At 46.1% G+C, this 17,586-nt stretch overlaps 1 protein-coding gene across 10 annotated transcripts in view; it reads left to right on the forward strand.

Moving 5' to 3' along the window:
* Slc26a8 (solute carrier family 26 member 8) overlaps positions 1-13,612 on the forward strand; it is a 59,333-nt gene extending 45,721 nt beyond the window's left edge. For all 10 annotated transcript variants that reach the window (XM_070023893.1, XM_070023892.1, XM_070023890.1 and 7 more), the window contains 8 exons: positions 1,591-1,697; positions 1,791-1,860; positions 3,239-3,331; positions 3,444-3,575; positions 5,141-5,512; positions 10,499-10,553; positions 10,653-10,834; positions 12,790-13,612. In XM_070023893.1, coding sequence (XP_069879994.1) covers positions 1,591-1,697; positions 1,791-1,860; positions 3,239-3,331; positions 3,444-3,575; positions 5,141-5,512; positions 10,499-10,553; positions 10,653-10,834; positions 12,790-13,260 — 1,482 coding nt within the window. In that variant the 3' untranslated portion in view covers positions 13,261-13,612. The remainder of the gene's footprint in view (positions 1-1,590; positions 1,698-1,790; positions 1,861-3,238; positions 3,332-3,443; positions 3,576-5,140; positions 5,513-10,498; positions 10,554-10,652; positions 10,835-12,789) is intronic.
* Positions 13,613-17,586: the final 3,974 nt, after the last annotated feature.

A 17,586-nucleotide genomic window follows, 5' to 3' on the forward strand; every position in this document is an offset into this window, starting at 1 on the left:
AGGAAAGATACTAGGGGAACTAATGGCTCACACCTGAATTCTCACTGCTCAGGGGACACTGAGACCTGAGGATGTCCCTAATTAACCATCAAAAAGCCAGAAGTAGAGGTGTGGCTTAAGGGGTAGAACACCTGAATTGAGTGAAAAGAGCCAAGTGAGAGCAAGAGGCTCTGAGAGTTCAAGCCTCAAAAATTAAAAAAAAAGGACTAGTTAAGTGGCTAAAGTTGCATACAGTTAGGAAGGAAGGAAGGAAGGAAGATAGGAAGGAAGGAAGGAAGGAAGGAAGGAAGGAAGGAAGGAAGGAAGGAAGGAAGGAAGGGAGGGAGAGAGGCAGGGAGAGAGGGAGGGAGAGAGGCAGGGAGAGAGGGAGGGAGGGGAAGAGAAGGGAAGAAAGAAAAGAAGGAAAGGAAGGAAGGGAAAAAGAGAGACAGAAAGAAGAGAGAAGGAAGGAAGGAAGGAAAGGAGGAAGGAAGGAAGGAAGGAAGGAAGTAAGTCATCCAGTCCATATTTGAGTGATTTTAATGTTTTTTTTTTTCTAATCCTGGGGCTTGAACTCAGGGCCTAGGCACTGTCTCTGAGCCTCTCTGTGCTCAAGGCTAGTGCTCTGCCACTTGAGCTTCAGTGCCACTTCTGGCTTTTTCTATTTATGTGGAACTTCATGCATGCTAGGCAAGCACTGTACCACTAAGCCACATTCCCAGCCCTGACTTCTAATCTTTTAATCTAATGAATTAAATACCTTCCAGGATAAAGGGCACCAGTCTTGATCATACCAGACAGAATATGGGCTGGAGTGTCCTGCTGCTCTGAGATGCACACAAACAAGAGAACAGAATGGGAAAAGAACAAGAAATAAAAGATGGGGCAATAGAGTAAGATGAGAGAAGGACCCAGTAGAGGCAGAGAAATATGAAAAGGAGTATGGGGGGCTTAGACAGCCCATGATCCAGAAAGAGTTTCTGGTCCAGGAGGAAGATGGCACGGTCCTACTGGACTGAAGAGAATAAGTGAATGTTGTGTTGGGATACTGTGGCAGGGGGAAGAGGAGGTAAATATTGAAGGGAGTTTCAGCCTGCTTTTTTTTTTTCTGTGACTATGCAGGTTAAGGTCACCTGCTGATAGTAAAACTACAATAGACTTGAAAATAACCACCCTTGGTTAGTGTCTTGGGTTGCTTTACAAGTGGGATTTCTATAAAGCTATATGTATGTATGTGAGTGTGTATGTATGTATGTATGTATGTATGTATGTATGTATGTATCTCAAGTAGTAGAGTGCCTTGCCTTGCAAATGAGCTGTCTACTACTAACACAGCCTGTACACTACCTAGCATTATCTCTTGCATATGAAGACACCAAAGCTTCCAGAGAGAGAAAGAGAGAGGGGGGAGGGGAGAGGAGAGTTCCATGGAAGAACTGCTAGGCAGCCTTGATTGAAGGTCCAACTGATTGCTATGGAATGTTTTCTGTAAACCCCAGGTGCACAGAGGGAAAGGTGGAGGTGAATTCAGAGCTAGGCTTGGTATTCTCCATTTTGCTGAATTCTTGATTTCCCGGTCTTCCTTTTTCCCCACAATGCCTTTTCCACAAGGTTATTTGGATGGTGACATTCTTGTCTGCAATTTTTCTGGGACTGGATGTTGGACTCTTTTTTTCCCTGATATTCACCTTCTTCATCATCACGGTTCGTTCACACAGGTACTTTGTCTGGGGTAGGTAATAGGAGGTTAGCTATGGTAAGGGAAAGCCTGGCTTCCCTAAAGTCTTACAGTCAAGTGTGTTTCTTTCCAGAATGAAGATTCTGCTCCTGGGTCAGATTCCTAACACCAACATTTACAGAAGTGTCAATGACTATAGGGAGGTAAGGAGCCAAAATCAGCACTACTGTTTGGCCAAAGGAATGGGGTTGGACCAAGCCCAGTGCCTAGTTTCACTGCTGTAGGCCATGCTGAAGTCCCATTCACAAAGGACAGGGAAGGAGATGCTGGGGGAAGGGAACCAGTTCTTTTTTTTTTTGGAGGGGGGGTGTCCGGTCGTGGGGCCTGAACTCTGGGCCTGGGCACTGTCCCTCAGCTCTTCAGCTCAAGACTAGTGCACTACCCCTTGAGCCATAGCACCACTTCCGGCTTTTTTTTCCTGCTTATGTGGTGCTCAGGAATCGAACCCAGGGCCTCATGCATGCAAGGCAAGCGCTCTACCACTGAGCCACCTTCCCAGCCCGGGGAACCAGTTCTTAAGCAGCTCAGTCCTGATAGTTCTGCAATCAGATAAGGATCCAAAAGAGGAAGGCTAAGAATAAAGAGAAGAATGAGAAATGTGATGGAAAAGAGAAAAGGCAGAGGGTGAAAAATGAGAGGAAAATGCAGGTGCTGGTGGATCATGCCTATAATTCTAGCTATTCAGGAGGATGAGATGGGAAGGCCATGGGTTGAACTTACCCTGGGCAGACCAATCTGACAGAAGTGAGATCAATCTGAGAGAGGTGAATGTGTGGCTCAAGTGGTAGAACACCAGCCTTGAGTAAAAAAGCTAATGGAGACTGATGGGCTCCAGAGTTCAAGCCCTGGTACCGTGACTTAAATAAATAAATAAATAAGCAAAATGTTTCTGGCTTATTTTTTTTTTTTTTTTTTGGTCAGTCATGGGGCCTAAACTCTGGACCTAGGTGCTGTCCCTCAGCTCTTCAGCTTAAGGATAGTACTCTACCACTTGAGCCACAGCGCCACTACCAGCTTTTTCTGTTTATGTGGTGCTGAGGAATCAAACCCAGGGCCTCATGTGTGCAAGGTAAGCACTCTACCACTGAGCCACCTTTCTAGCCTTGCCTTTTCTTTGTAACAGGGAAGGGTATAGACTCTATAACAGGTTGAAAGCTTCCTTCATAAAAGAAGTTAGATAGTTGGAGTGATCCTAGTATAGGTAGACTAAAGCAGAAGATTAGAACTTCGAGGCCAGCCTGAGTTACATAGCAAAATACTTTCTCAAGAAAAAGAAAAAGAGGGCTGGGAATGTAGCTTAGTGGTAGAGTGCTTGCCTAGCATGCATGAGGCTCTGGGTTCCATTCTTCAGTACCACATAAACAGAAAAAGCCAGCAGTGGTGCTGTTGCTCAAGTGGTAGAGTGCTAGCCTTGAGCAAAAAGAAGTTCAAGGACAGTGTCCAGGCCCTGAGTTCAAGCCCCAGGACTGGAAAAAAAAAAAGCCTGCACATTTTCTTTCAACTTCTGTTTTTGTCTTGCAGGTTATTCTCATCCCTGGGGTAAAAATCTTCCAGTTCTGTAACTCCATCACATATGTAAATGTACACCACATAAAACAAAAGCTGTTGAATGAGGTAGCCATCTGCCTTCCCTTTTTCCACATGCTCCACTGTGGGCCAAGCATCCTTCTCCTGCCCCTTGGCCCTCCTTTTTTTCTAGTATTCTCTCCTCCCTTCTGTCTTTCAGCTCGATTTGATACGGGTGCCTCTTAGAGAAGAAGACATTTTCATGCTGTTTAATGAAAGTGACACCAGTCTACAGGGTGCCGGTATTTGCAAATGCTTCTGTGACTGTGAAGAACCTCAGCCAGAGCCCAGGGTAAGAAATGCCTCTTTGTTCCTACTTTTGTCTTCATGTTTTATAAAGTTTCTTTCAACAACCACAACAACAACAAAATCACTGGGCACTGGTAGCTTATGTCTGTAATCCTAGTTACTCTGGAGTTTGAGATTTGAGGATTGCAGTTTAAAGCCAGCCTGAGCAGGAAAGTCCATGAGACTTTTATCTCCAAAGCAGGAAGTGGATCTGTGGCTCAAGTGGTAGAGTGCTAGCCTTGAGTGAAAAAGCTAAGTGACAGTGCCTAGGCTCTGAATTCAAGCCCCAGTATTGGCACGCGCACGCACACACACACACACACACATCAAAACCATCAGTGGATTTTGACTTATAGATGGACCACAGAGAGAAAACTGGAACTGGAAGATTTCTACTCAGGAATAAAGATCCCTGTTTCTTTTCTTTTCTTTTTTTTTTTTTGTCAGTTGTGGGGCTTGAACTCTGGGCTTAAGAGCTGTCCCACAGCTCTTCAGCTCAAGGCTAGTGCACTTGAGCTACAGCACCACTTCCCGTTTTCTGGTGGTTTATTGGAGATAAGAGTTTCACAGACTTTCCTGCCCCGGCTGGCTTTGAATCGTGATCTCAGATCTCAGACTCCTGAGTAGCTAGGATTACAGGCGTGAGCCATTGGTGCCCGGCAAGATCCCTGTTTCTTTTTCAGGTTGAGGTTCTGGCATGAATCTAGAGGCAAAGTCCTGACTACGGTTGGGGAGGAGAGCATGGCTGGTGATTGAGACTATCAGGCATTCCTTGGTTTCATTTCTGAGTGACTTAATGATTGTGTTCTGAGCTGGGAACCAGTGGCTCTTTCCTGTAATCCTAGCTCAAGAGGCTGAAGTCTGAGGATCAAGATTTGAAACCAGCCTGGGCAGACAAATCTGAGAGACTTTTTTTTTCTTTTTGTCAGTTGTGGGGCTTGAACTCTGTCCCTGACCTCTTCAGCTCAAGGTAAGGGCTCTACCACTTGAGACACAGCAACACTTCCAGTTTTCTAGTTGTTAATTGGAGATAAGAATCTCACACTTTCCTGCTTTGAACCACAATCCTCAGATCTCAGCCTCCTGAGGAGCTATGATTATAAGCTCGAGCCACTGGCTTGGGGCCTGAGAGACTATCATCTCCAATTAACTACCAAATAGCTGGAAGTAGAGGTGTGCTTTAAGTGGTAGAGCACCAGCCTTGAGCAGAAAAAGCCAAATAAGAATGCAAAAGTTCAAGCTCCAGTACCAGCATACACTGCGCGCGCACACACACACACACACACACACAGCATTATTAACTTTTAGAGACTCATTAGCATGCAGGCATAGAGGAAGGGAATAAATCAAAGAGTGATTTTAAATCTAGTCCATGAGGACCATAGCAATGGCAGTGATGACACAGGAGGTTGGGAAGTAAGAATGAGGAAAGATGAATGTAGCTTAGTTTGGGGAGACGTTGCATAAGAGAGAGGGAAGTGAGCTAGTAGGCAGATAAAGCAGAATTGCAAATACTCCCAGTCCTCCTTGGAGTCTAACCACAGCCCTCCTTTACCTCTGTTGTCCCAGATCATCTACTTAGAACGATTTGAAAGTAAAATGGAATCTGAATCATCCATTAACCTGGTCCGCTGCTCCTATTTTGAGAACATGTACATGAGCGAAAATTCTTCCGAGGACCAAGTGCCCTACACAATATCTTCTACATCTCAGAGATATCCAGAGCAAAACTATGAGGAGGTGGACAAAACCTGGCTTTATGCATCCCCCCCAAGACAAAACTCAATTCCACTGCCGGACAATACTACTGAAAGTGTGGATAGGAGTAGATCCATCATCCCTTACTCAGAATGCTCCCTTCAGCCCAGCATCCACACCATCATCCTAGACTTCTCCATGGTGCATTATGTGGATTCTCGGGCTTCGATTGTCTTAAGACAGGTAAGTACCCAGAAGGCACTGCCTTACCCTCCATCCCCCCACCCACACTCACTCCCCATGCCCAGGGATTCCTGCCAGTCATGGATCTGCTGTTATGAGAATTTCTAGGCTACCAGAAATCTGAACACTGAAGGTTAGCTTAACATCAATCAGCATGGGCTGTGAATGAAGCTCGGTGGTAGAGTGCTTGCCTAGCATGCATGAAGCCCTAGGATCGATTCCTCAGTGCCACATTCACAGAAAAGGCCAGAAGTAGCACTGTGGCTCATGTGGTACAGTGCTAGCCTTGAGGAAAAGAAGCTTGGGAACAGTGCCCACGCTGAGTCCAAGCCCCAGCACTGGCAAAAAAAAAAAAAAAAAAAAAAAAAAATCAAATAAAGAAAACTACTCAGAGCCGATTTGTGGAAGCAGGCTTGGCTCAGGAAGCAGCAAACATTGGTTATTTCTCAAAGAATGAAAAAGAGGAAATTCTTATCAGCCTGGAAGCTGAAATCTGGGCCATGTCCACTGTGTAGCTCCCTGTGCACCCGCAGAGTTACATGTAATGCTATCAGGAAACACACACACACACACACACACACACACACACACACACACACCCTCATGATTCTTGCTAGGTTCACACACACACACACACACACCCTCATGATTCTTGCTAGGTTCAGCTTCTCCAAGCCAAGCACTGCTTGTCCTCTGCTCAGGTGGGAAAAGTTGGGGTGAAATGAAACCACAAGCTGGGGCCCTCTGTCTGGTACCTGTACCATCTTCCCAACTTTCCTTTCTATTGCTTTCATCTTCAGGCAAAAAAAAAGAGAATATTTTCTTTCAAAACTGTGTCCCTGCTGGCGCTAGTAGCTCATACCTGAAATCCTCTTTACTCAGGAGGCTGAGATCTAAGGATTGCAGTTTGAAGCCAGCCTAGGCAGAAAACTCCATGAGATTCAAATCTCTAATTAACCAACAAAACACCAGAAGTGAAGGTGTGGCTCCAGTGGTACAGCACCAGCTTGAAGCAAAAAAAAAAGTCAAACAAGCCGGGCGCTGGTGGCTCACGCCTGTAATCCTAGCTACTCAGGAGGCTGAGATCTGAGGATCGCGGTTCAAAGCCAGCCCGGGCAGGAGAGACCGTGAGACTCCTATCTCCAATAAAACCACCAGAAAACCGGAAGTGGCGCTGTAGCTCAAGTGGTAGAGCGCTCGCTTTGAGCTGAAGAGCTGAGGGACAGCGCCCAGGCCCAGAGTTCAAGCCCCACGGCCGACAAAAAAAAAAAAAAAAAAAAAGTCAAACAAGAACATTAGGCCCTGGGTTCAAGCCTCAGCATCAGCACAAAAGATAAAAAATAAAAACTGTGTCCCTGAGTCCTGACTTCTATCATCTTGGGGTCTTGGACAATTCTCATTTTTCTCCTTTCTGTATGGAGCACACAGTTTAGCATAATGACCCATACTTGTTTCATTTTTTCCTTTTTCTTTCTTTTCCCTTGTTTTTTTCTTTTAAACCAGTCCAGGGGCTTGAACTCTGGGCCTGAGCACTGTCCCTGAGCCTCTTTGTGCTCTAGACTAGTGCTTTACCACTTGAGCCACAGCACCACTTTACACTTTTTCAGATTAATTTATTAGAGATAAGAATCCCACAGACTTTCCTGCCCTGAGCTGGCTTCAAACCTGGATCCTCAGATCTCAGCCTCCTGAGTAGCTGGGATTACAGGCATGAGCCACCTGTGCCCAGCTTTTTTCATTGTTTCAGCTTCAATAAGCAGTCTTTCTCTTTTCTGCCAGCTTATCTGTGTTTGTTGCATTCTCCCTTTCATCCTGGTTAGCAATAGACCAGATTGAAGCATCCTGAATGCTCTCTTCACATCACTAAGTACATTCACCCTTTTATGAAGCTGGAAGTGGCATTGTGGCTCAAGCGGTAGTGCACTTGAGCAAAAAGAGGCTCAGGAACAGCATCCAGGCCCTGAATTCAAGTCCAGGGCCAGCAAAAAAAAAAAAAAAAAAAAAAAATCCTTTTAGTCCTTTCTTCTTGGTGACATCACCCAGTTTGTTCCTTAATTCAAGGGACTTCTGTTAGATTATTTGGACTTTGCCAGAAAACCATGCAGACATCCAGGTACAGAGAACAAAGGGAGGTTTATTGCTGGGAAAGCAAGACCCCTTCTCACAAGGGAGAAGTGAGAAGCACAAGCTACTGTCTGAGGTGACCTATGTAACTTAGGAGGTTTAGGAGGGGCTAGAAGGAGATAGGAGGTGGAGACCCTGGTGTGGACATGAGGACCAGGGCTTCATCATGGCGGACTAGGATTTATGGTTGCTGCCCAAATAGTACATAATGGTCCTGCAGCTGCCCAGACCTGAAGGTCACTCTAAGGGGCTCCTGTTGCCTTATATGGTGGTTGCCGCCCCAGAGAAATGCCCCGGAGAAGGTAAAGAGGGTTGGAGGCTGATTATTTACTGCCTTTACTAAATGGGCCTGGTGTTGCCTCGAAAGGGAGCATGCTAAGCCGTGGAGAGGGGAAGGAGGGTACTAAGCTATGGGAAGGGAGCTCATTTTGCTAACAACTTCCCTTTCCTACTAATTGTCATTTAAAGTCCATCTGTGGTGGTCTTCCACCAAATGACTGTTAGGATTCACCACATGATCAAAGATGGTTTTGTTTGTTGGGTGCTGGTGGCTCTCAGCTACTCAGCAGGCTGAGATCTGAGGATTGCATTTTTAAGCCAATTTGGGCAGGACGGTTCATGAGACTCTTACCTCCAATTAACTAGTAGACGTGGAGGTGTGGCTCAAGTGATAGAATGCCAGCATTGAATAAAAAATAAATCGACTGGGAATGTGGCTTAGTTGTAGAGTGCTTGCCTAGCATGAGTGGAGCCCTGGGTTCGATTTCTCAGTACCACATAAATAGAAAAAGCTGGAAGTAGTGCTGTGGCTCAAGTGGTAGAGTGCTAGCCTTGAGCAAAAGAAGCTTGGGGACAGTGCGCAGGCCCTGAGTTCAAGCCCAATGACTGGCAAAAAAAAATTAAAATAAGCCGGGCGCTGGTGGCTCACGCCTGTAATCCTAGCTACTCAGGAGGCTGAGATCTGAGGATGGAGGTTCAAAGCCAGCCCGGGCAAGAAAGACCGTGAGACTCCTATCTCCAATAAACCACCAGAAAACCGGAAGTGGCGCTGTAGCTCAAGTGGTAGAGCGCTCACCTTGAGCTGAAGAGCTGAGGGACAACGCCCAGGCCCAGAGTTCAAGCCCCACGACTGACAAAAAAAAAAAAAAAAAAAATTAAAATAAATAAATAAATAAATAAAGGAGAATATGAGGCCTAAGCCACAGTACCAACACACACACACACACACACACACACACACAACTTTGTTGTGTCTTCTTAGTACTAGATGAAGCAGAATCAGTTTCTGTTTCTTTTTATTTTTGTGTGTTTGGGGGGGGGGGTCAGTCATGGGGCTTGAACTCTGGACCTGGGTGCTATCCCTCAGCTCTTTACCTCAAGGCAAGCACTCTACCTACCGCTTTAGCCACAGCGCCACTTCTAGTAGCTAATTGGAGATAAATTTAATGGCCAAGCCGGGCGCTGGTGGCTCACGCCTGTAATCCTAGCTACTCAGGAGGCTGAGATCTGAGGATCATGGTTCAAAGCCAGCCCGGGCAGGAGAGACCGTGAGACTCCTATCTCCAATAAACCACCAGAAAACCGGAAGTGGCGCTGTAGCTCAAGTGGTAGAGCGCTTGCCTTGAGCTGAAGAGCTGAGGGACAGCGCCCAGGCCCAGAGTTCAAGCCCCACGACCGACAAAAAAAAAAAAAAAAAAAAAAAAAAAAAAGAATTTAATGGCCAGCCCCAGTGGCTCACTCCTGTAATCCTAGCTACTCAGGAGGCTGAGATCTGAGGATAGCAGTTCAAAGCCAGCCCAGGCACAAAAGTCCATAAGACTCTTATCTCCAATTAACCACCAGAAAACTGGAAGTGGCGCTGTGGCTCAAGCGGTAGAGTGCTTGCCTTGAGCTGAAGAGCACAGTGACAGTGCCCAGGCCCAGAGTTCAAGCTCTATGACCACCACCACCACCAACAACAATAACAAGATAAGAAAGAAAGAAAGAAAGAAAGAAAGAAAGAAAGAAAGAAAGAAAGAAAGAAAGAAAGAAAGAAAGAAAGAAAGAAAGAAAGAAAGAGGGGGAGGGAGAGAGAAAGAGAGAAAGGGAGGTACGGAGGGAGAGAGAGAAAAAGAGAGAGAGAGAAAGAAAGAAAGAAAGAGTCTCATGGACTTTCCTGCCCTGGCTAGCTTTGAACTGCCACCGGCACCTGTTTTTTGTTTTTGTTTTTGTTTTTTTTTGACATTTTAACTTAGCACCTAGGGTTGAAGTCTACTCAGTCTTAGATTATTAAGGTTAGTATTGACTAGTGTGGGAGTGAACTTGATGATGGATGCCCCAGAGCTCTTGTATGGGCTGGAGTAAACCTGAGGTCAGTATGTGATGTTTGCTCACCTGATACTAAGGATGTGACTCTACTGAAATCAAATGCAAATTGGCAGAGCAGCTTAGGATGTGACCCTCAGGGTTTCTGAATTCTTTTCCACGGTCCCACACAATCACTAAGCAATAACACTAAGATAGGGCTATTTGAGACCACTCTCCAAAGGGCTTCTTCCATCACACCTAAGCCTGTCTCCATCCAGGGCCTCTTCGTACAGACATCCTTTATGTGAACTGTCCCCCACCCTTGAGACTGGGAGCAGCCCTCCCTCTCACGCCCCCTCCAAGCCCAGCTGAGATGGCCTTGTCTTCATTCCCAGCACATTAGACATTTCCTGATCCACAGAAGTCCATGCAAGAAAGTTCATAGAGCAGACTTGGAGGGCAGAGATACATATACTCCAGACACGTGGACGATCAAAAAGGTTTTCCCATTCAGCTAGTTAGAAGGCCTTTCCTAGTGTGTACAAAGTGCCCTCACTACTTCCTGTCTCTCTGCAGATGTGCAATGCTTTCCGAAATGCCAACATCATGGTGCTCATTGCAGGATGCCACTGTGAGTACCCTCCACCCGAGATGAGGGCTGTGTCTTCCTCCCTGGGGGCTCTGCTCCCTAGGTGCTGACAACTGTGTGCGTGCTGGGTTTTCTTTGCAGCTTCTGTGGTCAGGGCATTTGAGAGGAATGATTTCTTTGACGAAGGCATCACCAAAGCCCAGTTCTTCCTCAGCCTCCATGATGCGGTACTATCTGCTGTGACGAGGAAGTTGGCAGAGTCCGAGTTAAGTGTGGATGAGTCTGAGACAGTGATACAAGAAACCTACTCGGAAACAGACAAGGTGGGATGAAGTGAAGCACTGGGGTTGGGGGAGAATGGCGGGCATAGGGAAGAGGAACAATAGTCAGGAAAGGGTAGGGGGGTTGTTTTGTCCTAGTATGGCTGTGTCAGAATTTGAGAGGTTGAAAATAATCTGACCAGGAGGCTGGGAAGGTGGCTCAGTGGTAGAGCACTTGCCTTGCATGCATGAGGCCCTGGGTTTGATTCCTCAGCACCACATAAGCAGAAAAAGCCAGAAGTGGCACTGTGACTCAAGTGGTAGAGCGCTAGCCTTGAACTGAAGAGCTGATGGACAACGCCCAGGCCCAGAGTTCAGGCCCCACGACCAGACCCAAAAAATAAATAAAAATAAAGAAATATGATTGCCAGGCACCAATGGCTCACACCTGTAATCCTAGCTACTCAGGAGGCTGAGATCTGAGGATCACAGTTCAAATCCAGCCCAGGCAGAAAAGTCCATGAGAGTCTTATCTCTAATAAACCACCAAAACACCATTCATGAGGCATTGACTCAAGTAGTAAAGCACTAGCTATGAAAAAAAAAAAAAAAAAAAAGCTCAGGGACTGAGTGCCCAAACCCTGAGTTCAAGCTGCAAGACTGGTGTTGGTGTCATGGAAAGCTAGGCACTGCTCTACTACAAGGAGTTAGTAAGGGACAGATGTGTAAATAAATATGGAAATGCAGTAAGGGTCTAATGATAGAAATGTAAGTGAGGTACAGCTGGAACACAAAGGAGGCTGGGAGGCTGGCTAATCATCTTGGATGTGATATGGAATGATGAGTATGATAAATGTATGAGGATGTGCTAGAGATAGAAAAAGCCAAAGAAAGCCAGAGGAAAATCAGGAGCAAAGATTAAAAAAAAAAAGAAAAGAAAAGAAAAATAGGCTGGGAATGTGGCTTAGTGATAGAGTGCTTGCCTAGCATGCCTGGAGACCTGGGCTTGATTCATCAGTACCACATAAACAGAAAAGGCCAGAGGTGGTGCTGTGGCTCTAGTGGTAGAGTGCTAATCTTGAGCAGAAAAGCTCAGGGACAATACCCAGAGTTCAAGCCCAACCACCCACGGGGGAAAAAAAAAAAAAAAAGGAAGAAAGAAAGAAACAAAGGAGTCAGAAAGAGCCAGAGGCCAGCTCACAAATAGCCTGCCCTGCCCAGCCCTGTCAAGGGTACACTGGGAGTTAGCAAGATAAATAAGATAAAAAAGCCTGGGAGCTTGGGGCTTGGTGCCTCACAACTGCAATCCTAGCTACTCAGGAGGCAGAGATCTGAAGATGGGGTTCAAAGCCAGCCCAAACAGGAAAATCCATGAAACTCTAATTTCCAATTAACCACCAGAAAACGAAGTGATGCTGTGGCTCAAGTGGTAGAGCGCTAGTCTTGAGCTGAAGAGCTCAGGGACAGAGCTCAGGCCCAGAGTACAGGCCCCACAACCAATTTTAAAAAATTTAAAAAAATAAAATAAATGGTTGGACATCAATCTCAGGTAGCAAAACTACAGAGCCAAAAAAGTTAGGGGTTAATGTAGGCAAAAGAACAGTGAATGAGAAAATAAAGATGAAAATCAGACTTAGGTAAGAATGTTTTCTACTTTGCCAGGAATTCCTGATTCTAGTAAGCTAAGTCCTATTGCATTGTGAAGTGCCTTGACTGCTCCAAGTTAAATCAGTTAGCGGGGCTGGGAAAGTGGCTCAGTGGTAGAGCATTTGCCTTGCATGCCTGAGGCCCTGGGTTCGATTCCTCAGCACCACATAAGCAAAAAGAAAAAAGCCGGAAGTGGCGCTGTGGCTCAAGTGGTAGAGTGCTAGCCTTGAGCTGAAGAGCTGAGGGACAGCGCCCAGGCCCAGAGTTCAGGCCCCAGGACCGGACCCCCCCCCAAAAAAACAACAAAAACAAACAAACAAAAGAGTTAAATCAGTTGGCAACTTTAATCCATCTGATTGTGTGTATTTCAGAATGACAAATCAAGATATAAAATGAGTGGCAGTAGTCTTCCAGAAATCACCAGAAGCGGAACCCAGAACTTCACCAAGATCCCGGAGCCAATAGAAGAGGAGTTTGAAATGGATTTGGAGCCCATCCTGGATTCAGATCAGAATGGTCTGGAAATCACTTTAGACATGGATCAAGAGGTTGAATCAGAACTCGCACCTGAATCAGAGCTGGAGGCTGAAATAGAATTTGACACCCAGCCCGAGATTGAGCCTGAGCTGGAGCCCGAGCATGTGCCTGAGCTTGGGCCCAAGGAGATATATCTGGACTTGATAAGAGAGAGGAGGCCTGACCCCCAAACCAAACCAAGGTCTCCCAGTCAGTGGCAGAAACTGCCTGAATATCAGCCTGTGATTCCCAGACCCTCTTCTCAGTTGCAGCCTCGGACACAACCTATGGACAGGAAACGGCAAAATACAAGCTTCTACTCATGAGAGAGCACTGACAGTGAGGATGCCTGGGAGGTGAACTGGGAATAAGGGCTCAGACAACCTCGGCAAGTCCTTCCCCATCCAGAAAGGGCCACTTGTCGGGAGACCTAGACTGGGTTGGGCCCGGCCATGCTCACTCTGTGACTCCACTTGCCAACTTCACATTACTAAATGACAGCAGTCATCGCTAGATTCCCTACCTCATTTCACCTCCTGCACATATTACTGTGAATTTCCTTCTGCATACATCCCACGGCGGTGCTTTGGTGCCAGACCATCTCTGCCTTAAGTAATTTTCATTCTTGTCCCTTTTTTTTTTCCCAGAGATGAGGCTCAAATAAAATATACAAGTCTGCTTTTTTTTTTCTTTTTTGATCCTTCCTGCCCCCCTCTCCCTTCTCTGTGTCCCCAAAGGAATGTCAAATGGGAGGGAATCCAGAAGAGTCTTGGATATGGTGGACCAAGATGATAAAGGAAAAGAAAATGTGGCATCAGATGCTGGTGGCTCACATCTGTAACCCTACTCATGAGACTGAGATCTGAGGATCACAGTTCAAAGCCAGCTCTGGCCTGAAACTCTTATCTCCAATTAATCACTAGAAAACAAGAAGTGGTTCAAAGTGATAGAGCACTAGCCTTGAGTGAAAAAGCTCTGAGACAGGGCCCAGGCCCTAAGTTTAAGCCCCACAACTGACCAAAAAAAAAAAAAAAAGTAACATTTGGAGTTTATAAGATAGTTTTACTGTACCAATTGCTTACCTATTTTAAAGGTAGCCAGCCTGGAGGCTTGCAGCACAGGGACATGCTAAGTAGAACACACTTGCTCTGTTTTGCCCTGAGGTCAACATCTAATTTATTATGCCCCTGCATTCATAGACCTGCTACAGATACCAGCTGAGGAAAATGTCATTTTAGAATGCAGCTCTTCTGACCTTCAGATTCATACACATCTACCACTATTTGTCTTTTGTGTGTGTGTGTGTGTGTGTGTGTGTGTGTGTGTGTGTGTGTGTGTGTGTGTGGCTGGGCTCTGGTGACTCAAGCCTGTAATCCTCAGGAGGCTGGGATCTGAGGATGAAGGTTCAAAGCCAGCAAGGGCAGGAAAGTCTGTGAGATTCTTATCTCCAATTAACCACCAGAAAACTGGAAGTGGCTACGTGGTAGAGCTCTGGCCTTAAGCTGAAGAGCATAGGGACAGCACCCAGACCCCAAAGTTCAAGCTCCATGACTGACAAAAACAAAAGAACCTAGCAAGAGGATTTTCTTTCTTTTTTTTTTTTGCCAGTCCTGGGTCTTGAACTCAGGGTCTGAGCATTCTCTCTGAGCTTTTTGCTCAAGGCTAAGACTCTACCACTTGAGCCAACACATCATTTCCCCAACTTTTTTCTTTTCTTCTTTTTGGGGGGGTCTGGTCATGGGGCCTAAACTCTGGGCCTGGGTGCTGTCCCTCACCTCTTCAGCTCAAGGCTAGCACTCTACCACTTGAGCCACAGCGCCACTTCTGGCTTTTTTCTTTTTGCTTATGTGGTGCTGAGGAATCGAGCCCAGGGCCTCAGGCATGCAAGGCAAGCACTCTACCACTGAGCCACCTTCCCAGCCTCACAACTTTTTCTTTTTATGTGGTACTGAGGAATCAAACCCAGGGCTTCATGCATGCTAGGCAAACACTCTACCACCGAGCCATATTCTCAGCCCATGAGAAAATTCTTAAAAGCATTTAGAGATAAAAATGAGCATTACAAACAGAACAAAGAAAATAATAGCACATTTCTCATTAGAGACCATGAAAGGATCTGTCACCTCCATGCCAGGAGACTATGCAGAGGTAGACAGACACGGGAGAAAGATTATTGCAAGGTTTATTAGAGGAGCCATAATTCCTCTGGAAAGAGAGCAGGTGGCAGCCTCCACTATAGGTAGCAGCAGGGTCTGGGGATTAGGAAGTGAGGTAGATGGGAGTTCAGGTGGGCCTGGGCGGAGAGAGAGAGAGGCCAGCTGTATGGCAGGAATCCAAGGGGAGGGAAGAGCTCAGATCTGGGTGGAGCTGAGAAACAAAGGTAGGCAAAATGCTTACAGACCATACATACTATGAGACAATGGAATAACTTCTTTTAAAAGTTTACATTGTCATCTGGTCACCAGTGGTGGCTCATGCCTATAATTATAGCTACTTAGGAGGCTGAGATCTGAGGATCAAGAAGTGAAGCCAAACCCAAGCCCATGGGACTTTTTTTGTTGTTGTTGGTCTTGGGGCTTGAACTCTGGACTTGAGCTCTTTAGCTTAAGGCTGTGCTCTACCGTTTGAATCTCAGTACCACTTCCCAAGGTTAGTTGGAGATAAGAGTTTCATGGTGCTGGGCACCAGTGCCTCACACCTGTCATGCTTAGCTACTCAGGAGGCTGAGATCTGAGGTTCTTGCTTCAAAGCCAGCCCTGGCAGGAAAGTCTGTAAGATTCTTATCTCCAATTAAACACCAGAAAACCAGAAGTGGCTTCTGTCTAGTCTGGCATTGAACCTGGATCCTCAGATCTCAGCCTCCTGAGTAGCTAGGATTACAGGCGTGACCCACCAAAACCCAACTTAATTGATAGTTTTTAGCAATTTGCTTACAATGTGCTTTAGTGTAGTTTTCTCCGTTTACTCTGCTTGGGGTTTCTTTGGAGTTTTGGATCTTTTGCTTTATGGTTTTCATCAAGTTTATAAAATTTTTGGCCTTGTGTCTGTCATATAGGATGTTTCTCTTTTTCTTCTATAGTATCTGATCTAGGATTCATGGCCTCCAGTAAATTCTTTTCACATCATGTTAACTTTCTTCTCTATAAATTCAAATTTTATCTTTTTTACATCTTTTCTTTTCTTTTTTTTTCTTTTCAAGCCCTAGTCCCTGGGGCTTGAACTCTGGGCCTCAAGGCTGGTGCGTTACCACTTTGATCCACAGAGTCACTCCCAGTTTTCTGGTGATTAATTAGAGTGAGAGTCTCACAGACTTTGAACCACAGTCCTCAGATCTCAGCCTCCTGAGTAGCTAGCATGAGCCACTAGTGCCTGGCAATTTTTTTTTTTTTTTTTTTTTTGCCAGTTCCGGGGCTTGAACTCAAGGCCTGGGGACTGTCCCTGAGTTTCTTTTAGGACTCTACCACTTGAGCTACAGTGCCACTTCTGGCTTTTGCTGTGTATGTGGTACTGAGGAATAAAACCTGGGGTTTCTCCAATGTAAGGTAAGCACTCTACCATTAAGCTACAGTCCCAGCCCAAGATTTTTTTTTTTTGGGTCCGGTCGTGGGGCCTGAACTCTGGGCCTGGGCGCTGTCCCTCAGCTCTTCAGCTCAAGTCTAGCGCTCTACCACTTGAGCCACAGCACCACTTCCAGCTTTTTTCTTTTTGCTTATGTGGTGCTGAGGAATCGAACCCAGGGCCTCATGCCTGCAAGGCAAGTGCTCTACCACTGAGCCACCTTCCCAGCCCCTGTCCCTGTGATCTTGAGGCAAGCACTCTACCTCTGAGCCACCTTCCCAGCCCCCAAGATTTTTTTTTTCAAAGTAGAAAGACTGACTGGCTGCCCATCCCTGACCCAAGCCCTATAGTCTACAGACTTATTTCTATCATTTTTTTCTTACCCTGAATAACTTTCGGGGGCAGCCAGAGTAATCAGAAACTAAGGCCACTCCTGTGCCCCCTGAAGTTTTTTTAGGAAGCCTTGGGTAACAATTGCTTTCCAGTCAGACCCAGGGAAGTCTGCCCTTGGCCAAGCTGTGATATTGGCACTTTACCTCCATATTTATTTATTTATTGCTAGTTCTGGGGCCTGGGCATTGTTCCTGAGTTTCTTTTTTTTTTTCTTTTTTCTTTTGGTCGTTCATGGGGCTTGAACTCTGGGCTTGGGCGCTTTCCCTGCACTCTTCAGCTCAAGGTGAGCGCTATACTGCTTAAGCCACAGAACCACTTCTGGTTTTCTAATGGTTTATTGGAGATAAGAGTCTCACTGAGGGGCTGGGAAGGTGGCTCAGTGGTAGAGTGCTTGCCTTGCATGCCTCAGGCCCTGGGTTTGATTCCTCAGCACCACATAAGCAAAAAGAAAAAAGCCGGAAGTGGCGCTGTGGCTCAAGTGGTAGAGCGCTAGCCTTGAGCTGAAGAGCTGAGGGACAGCGCCCAGGCCCAGAGTTCAGGCCCCACGACTGGACCAAAAAAAAAAAAAAAAAGAGTCTCACTGAGTTTCCTGCATGGGTTGGCTTTGAATTATGATCCACAGATCTCAGCCTCCTGAGTAGCTAGGATTACAGGCGTGAGCCACTGGCACCTGGCTCCTGAGTTTCTTTTTTGCTCAAGGC

This window comes from Dipodomys merriami, unplaced genomic scaffold (assembly GCF_024711535.1).
Source record: "Dipodomys merriami isolate MVZ:Mamm:240054 unplaced genomic scaffold, mDipMer1.0.p SCAF_16, whole genome shotgun sequence".
NCBI lineage: Eukaryota > Metazoa > Chordata > Mammalia > Rodentia > Heteromyidae > Dipodomys > Dipodomys merriami.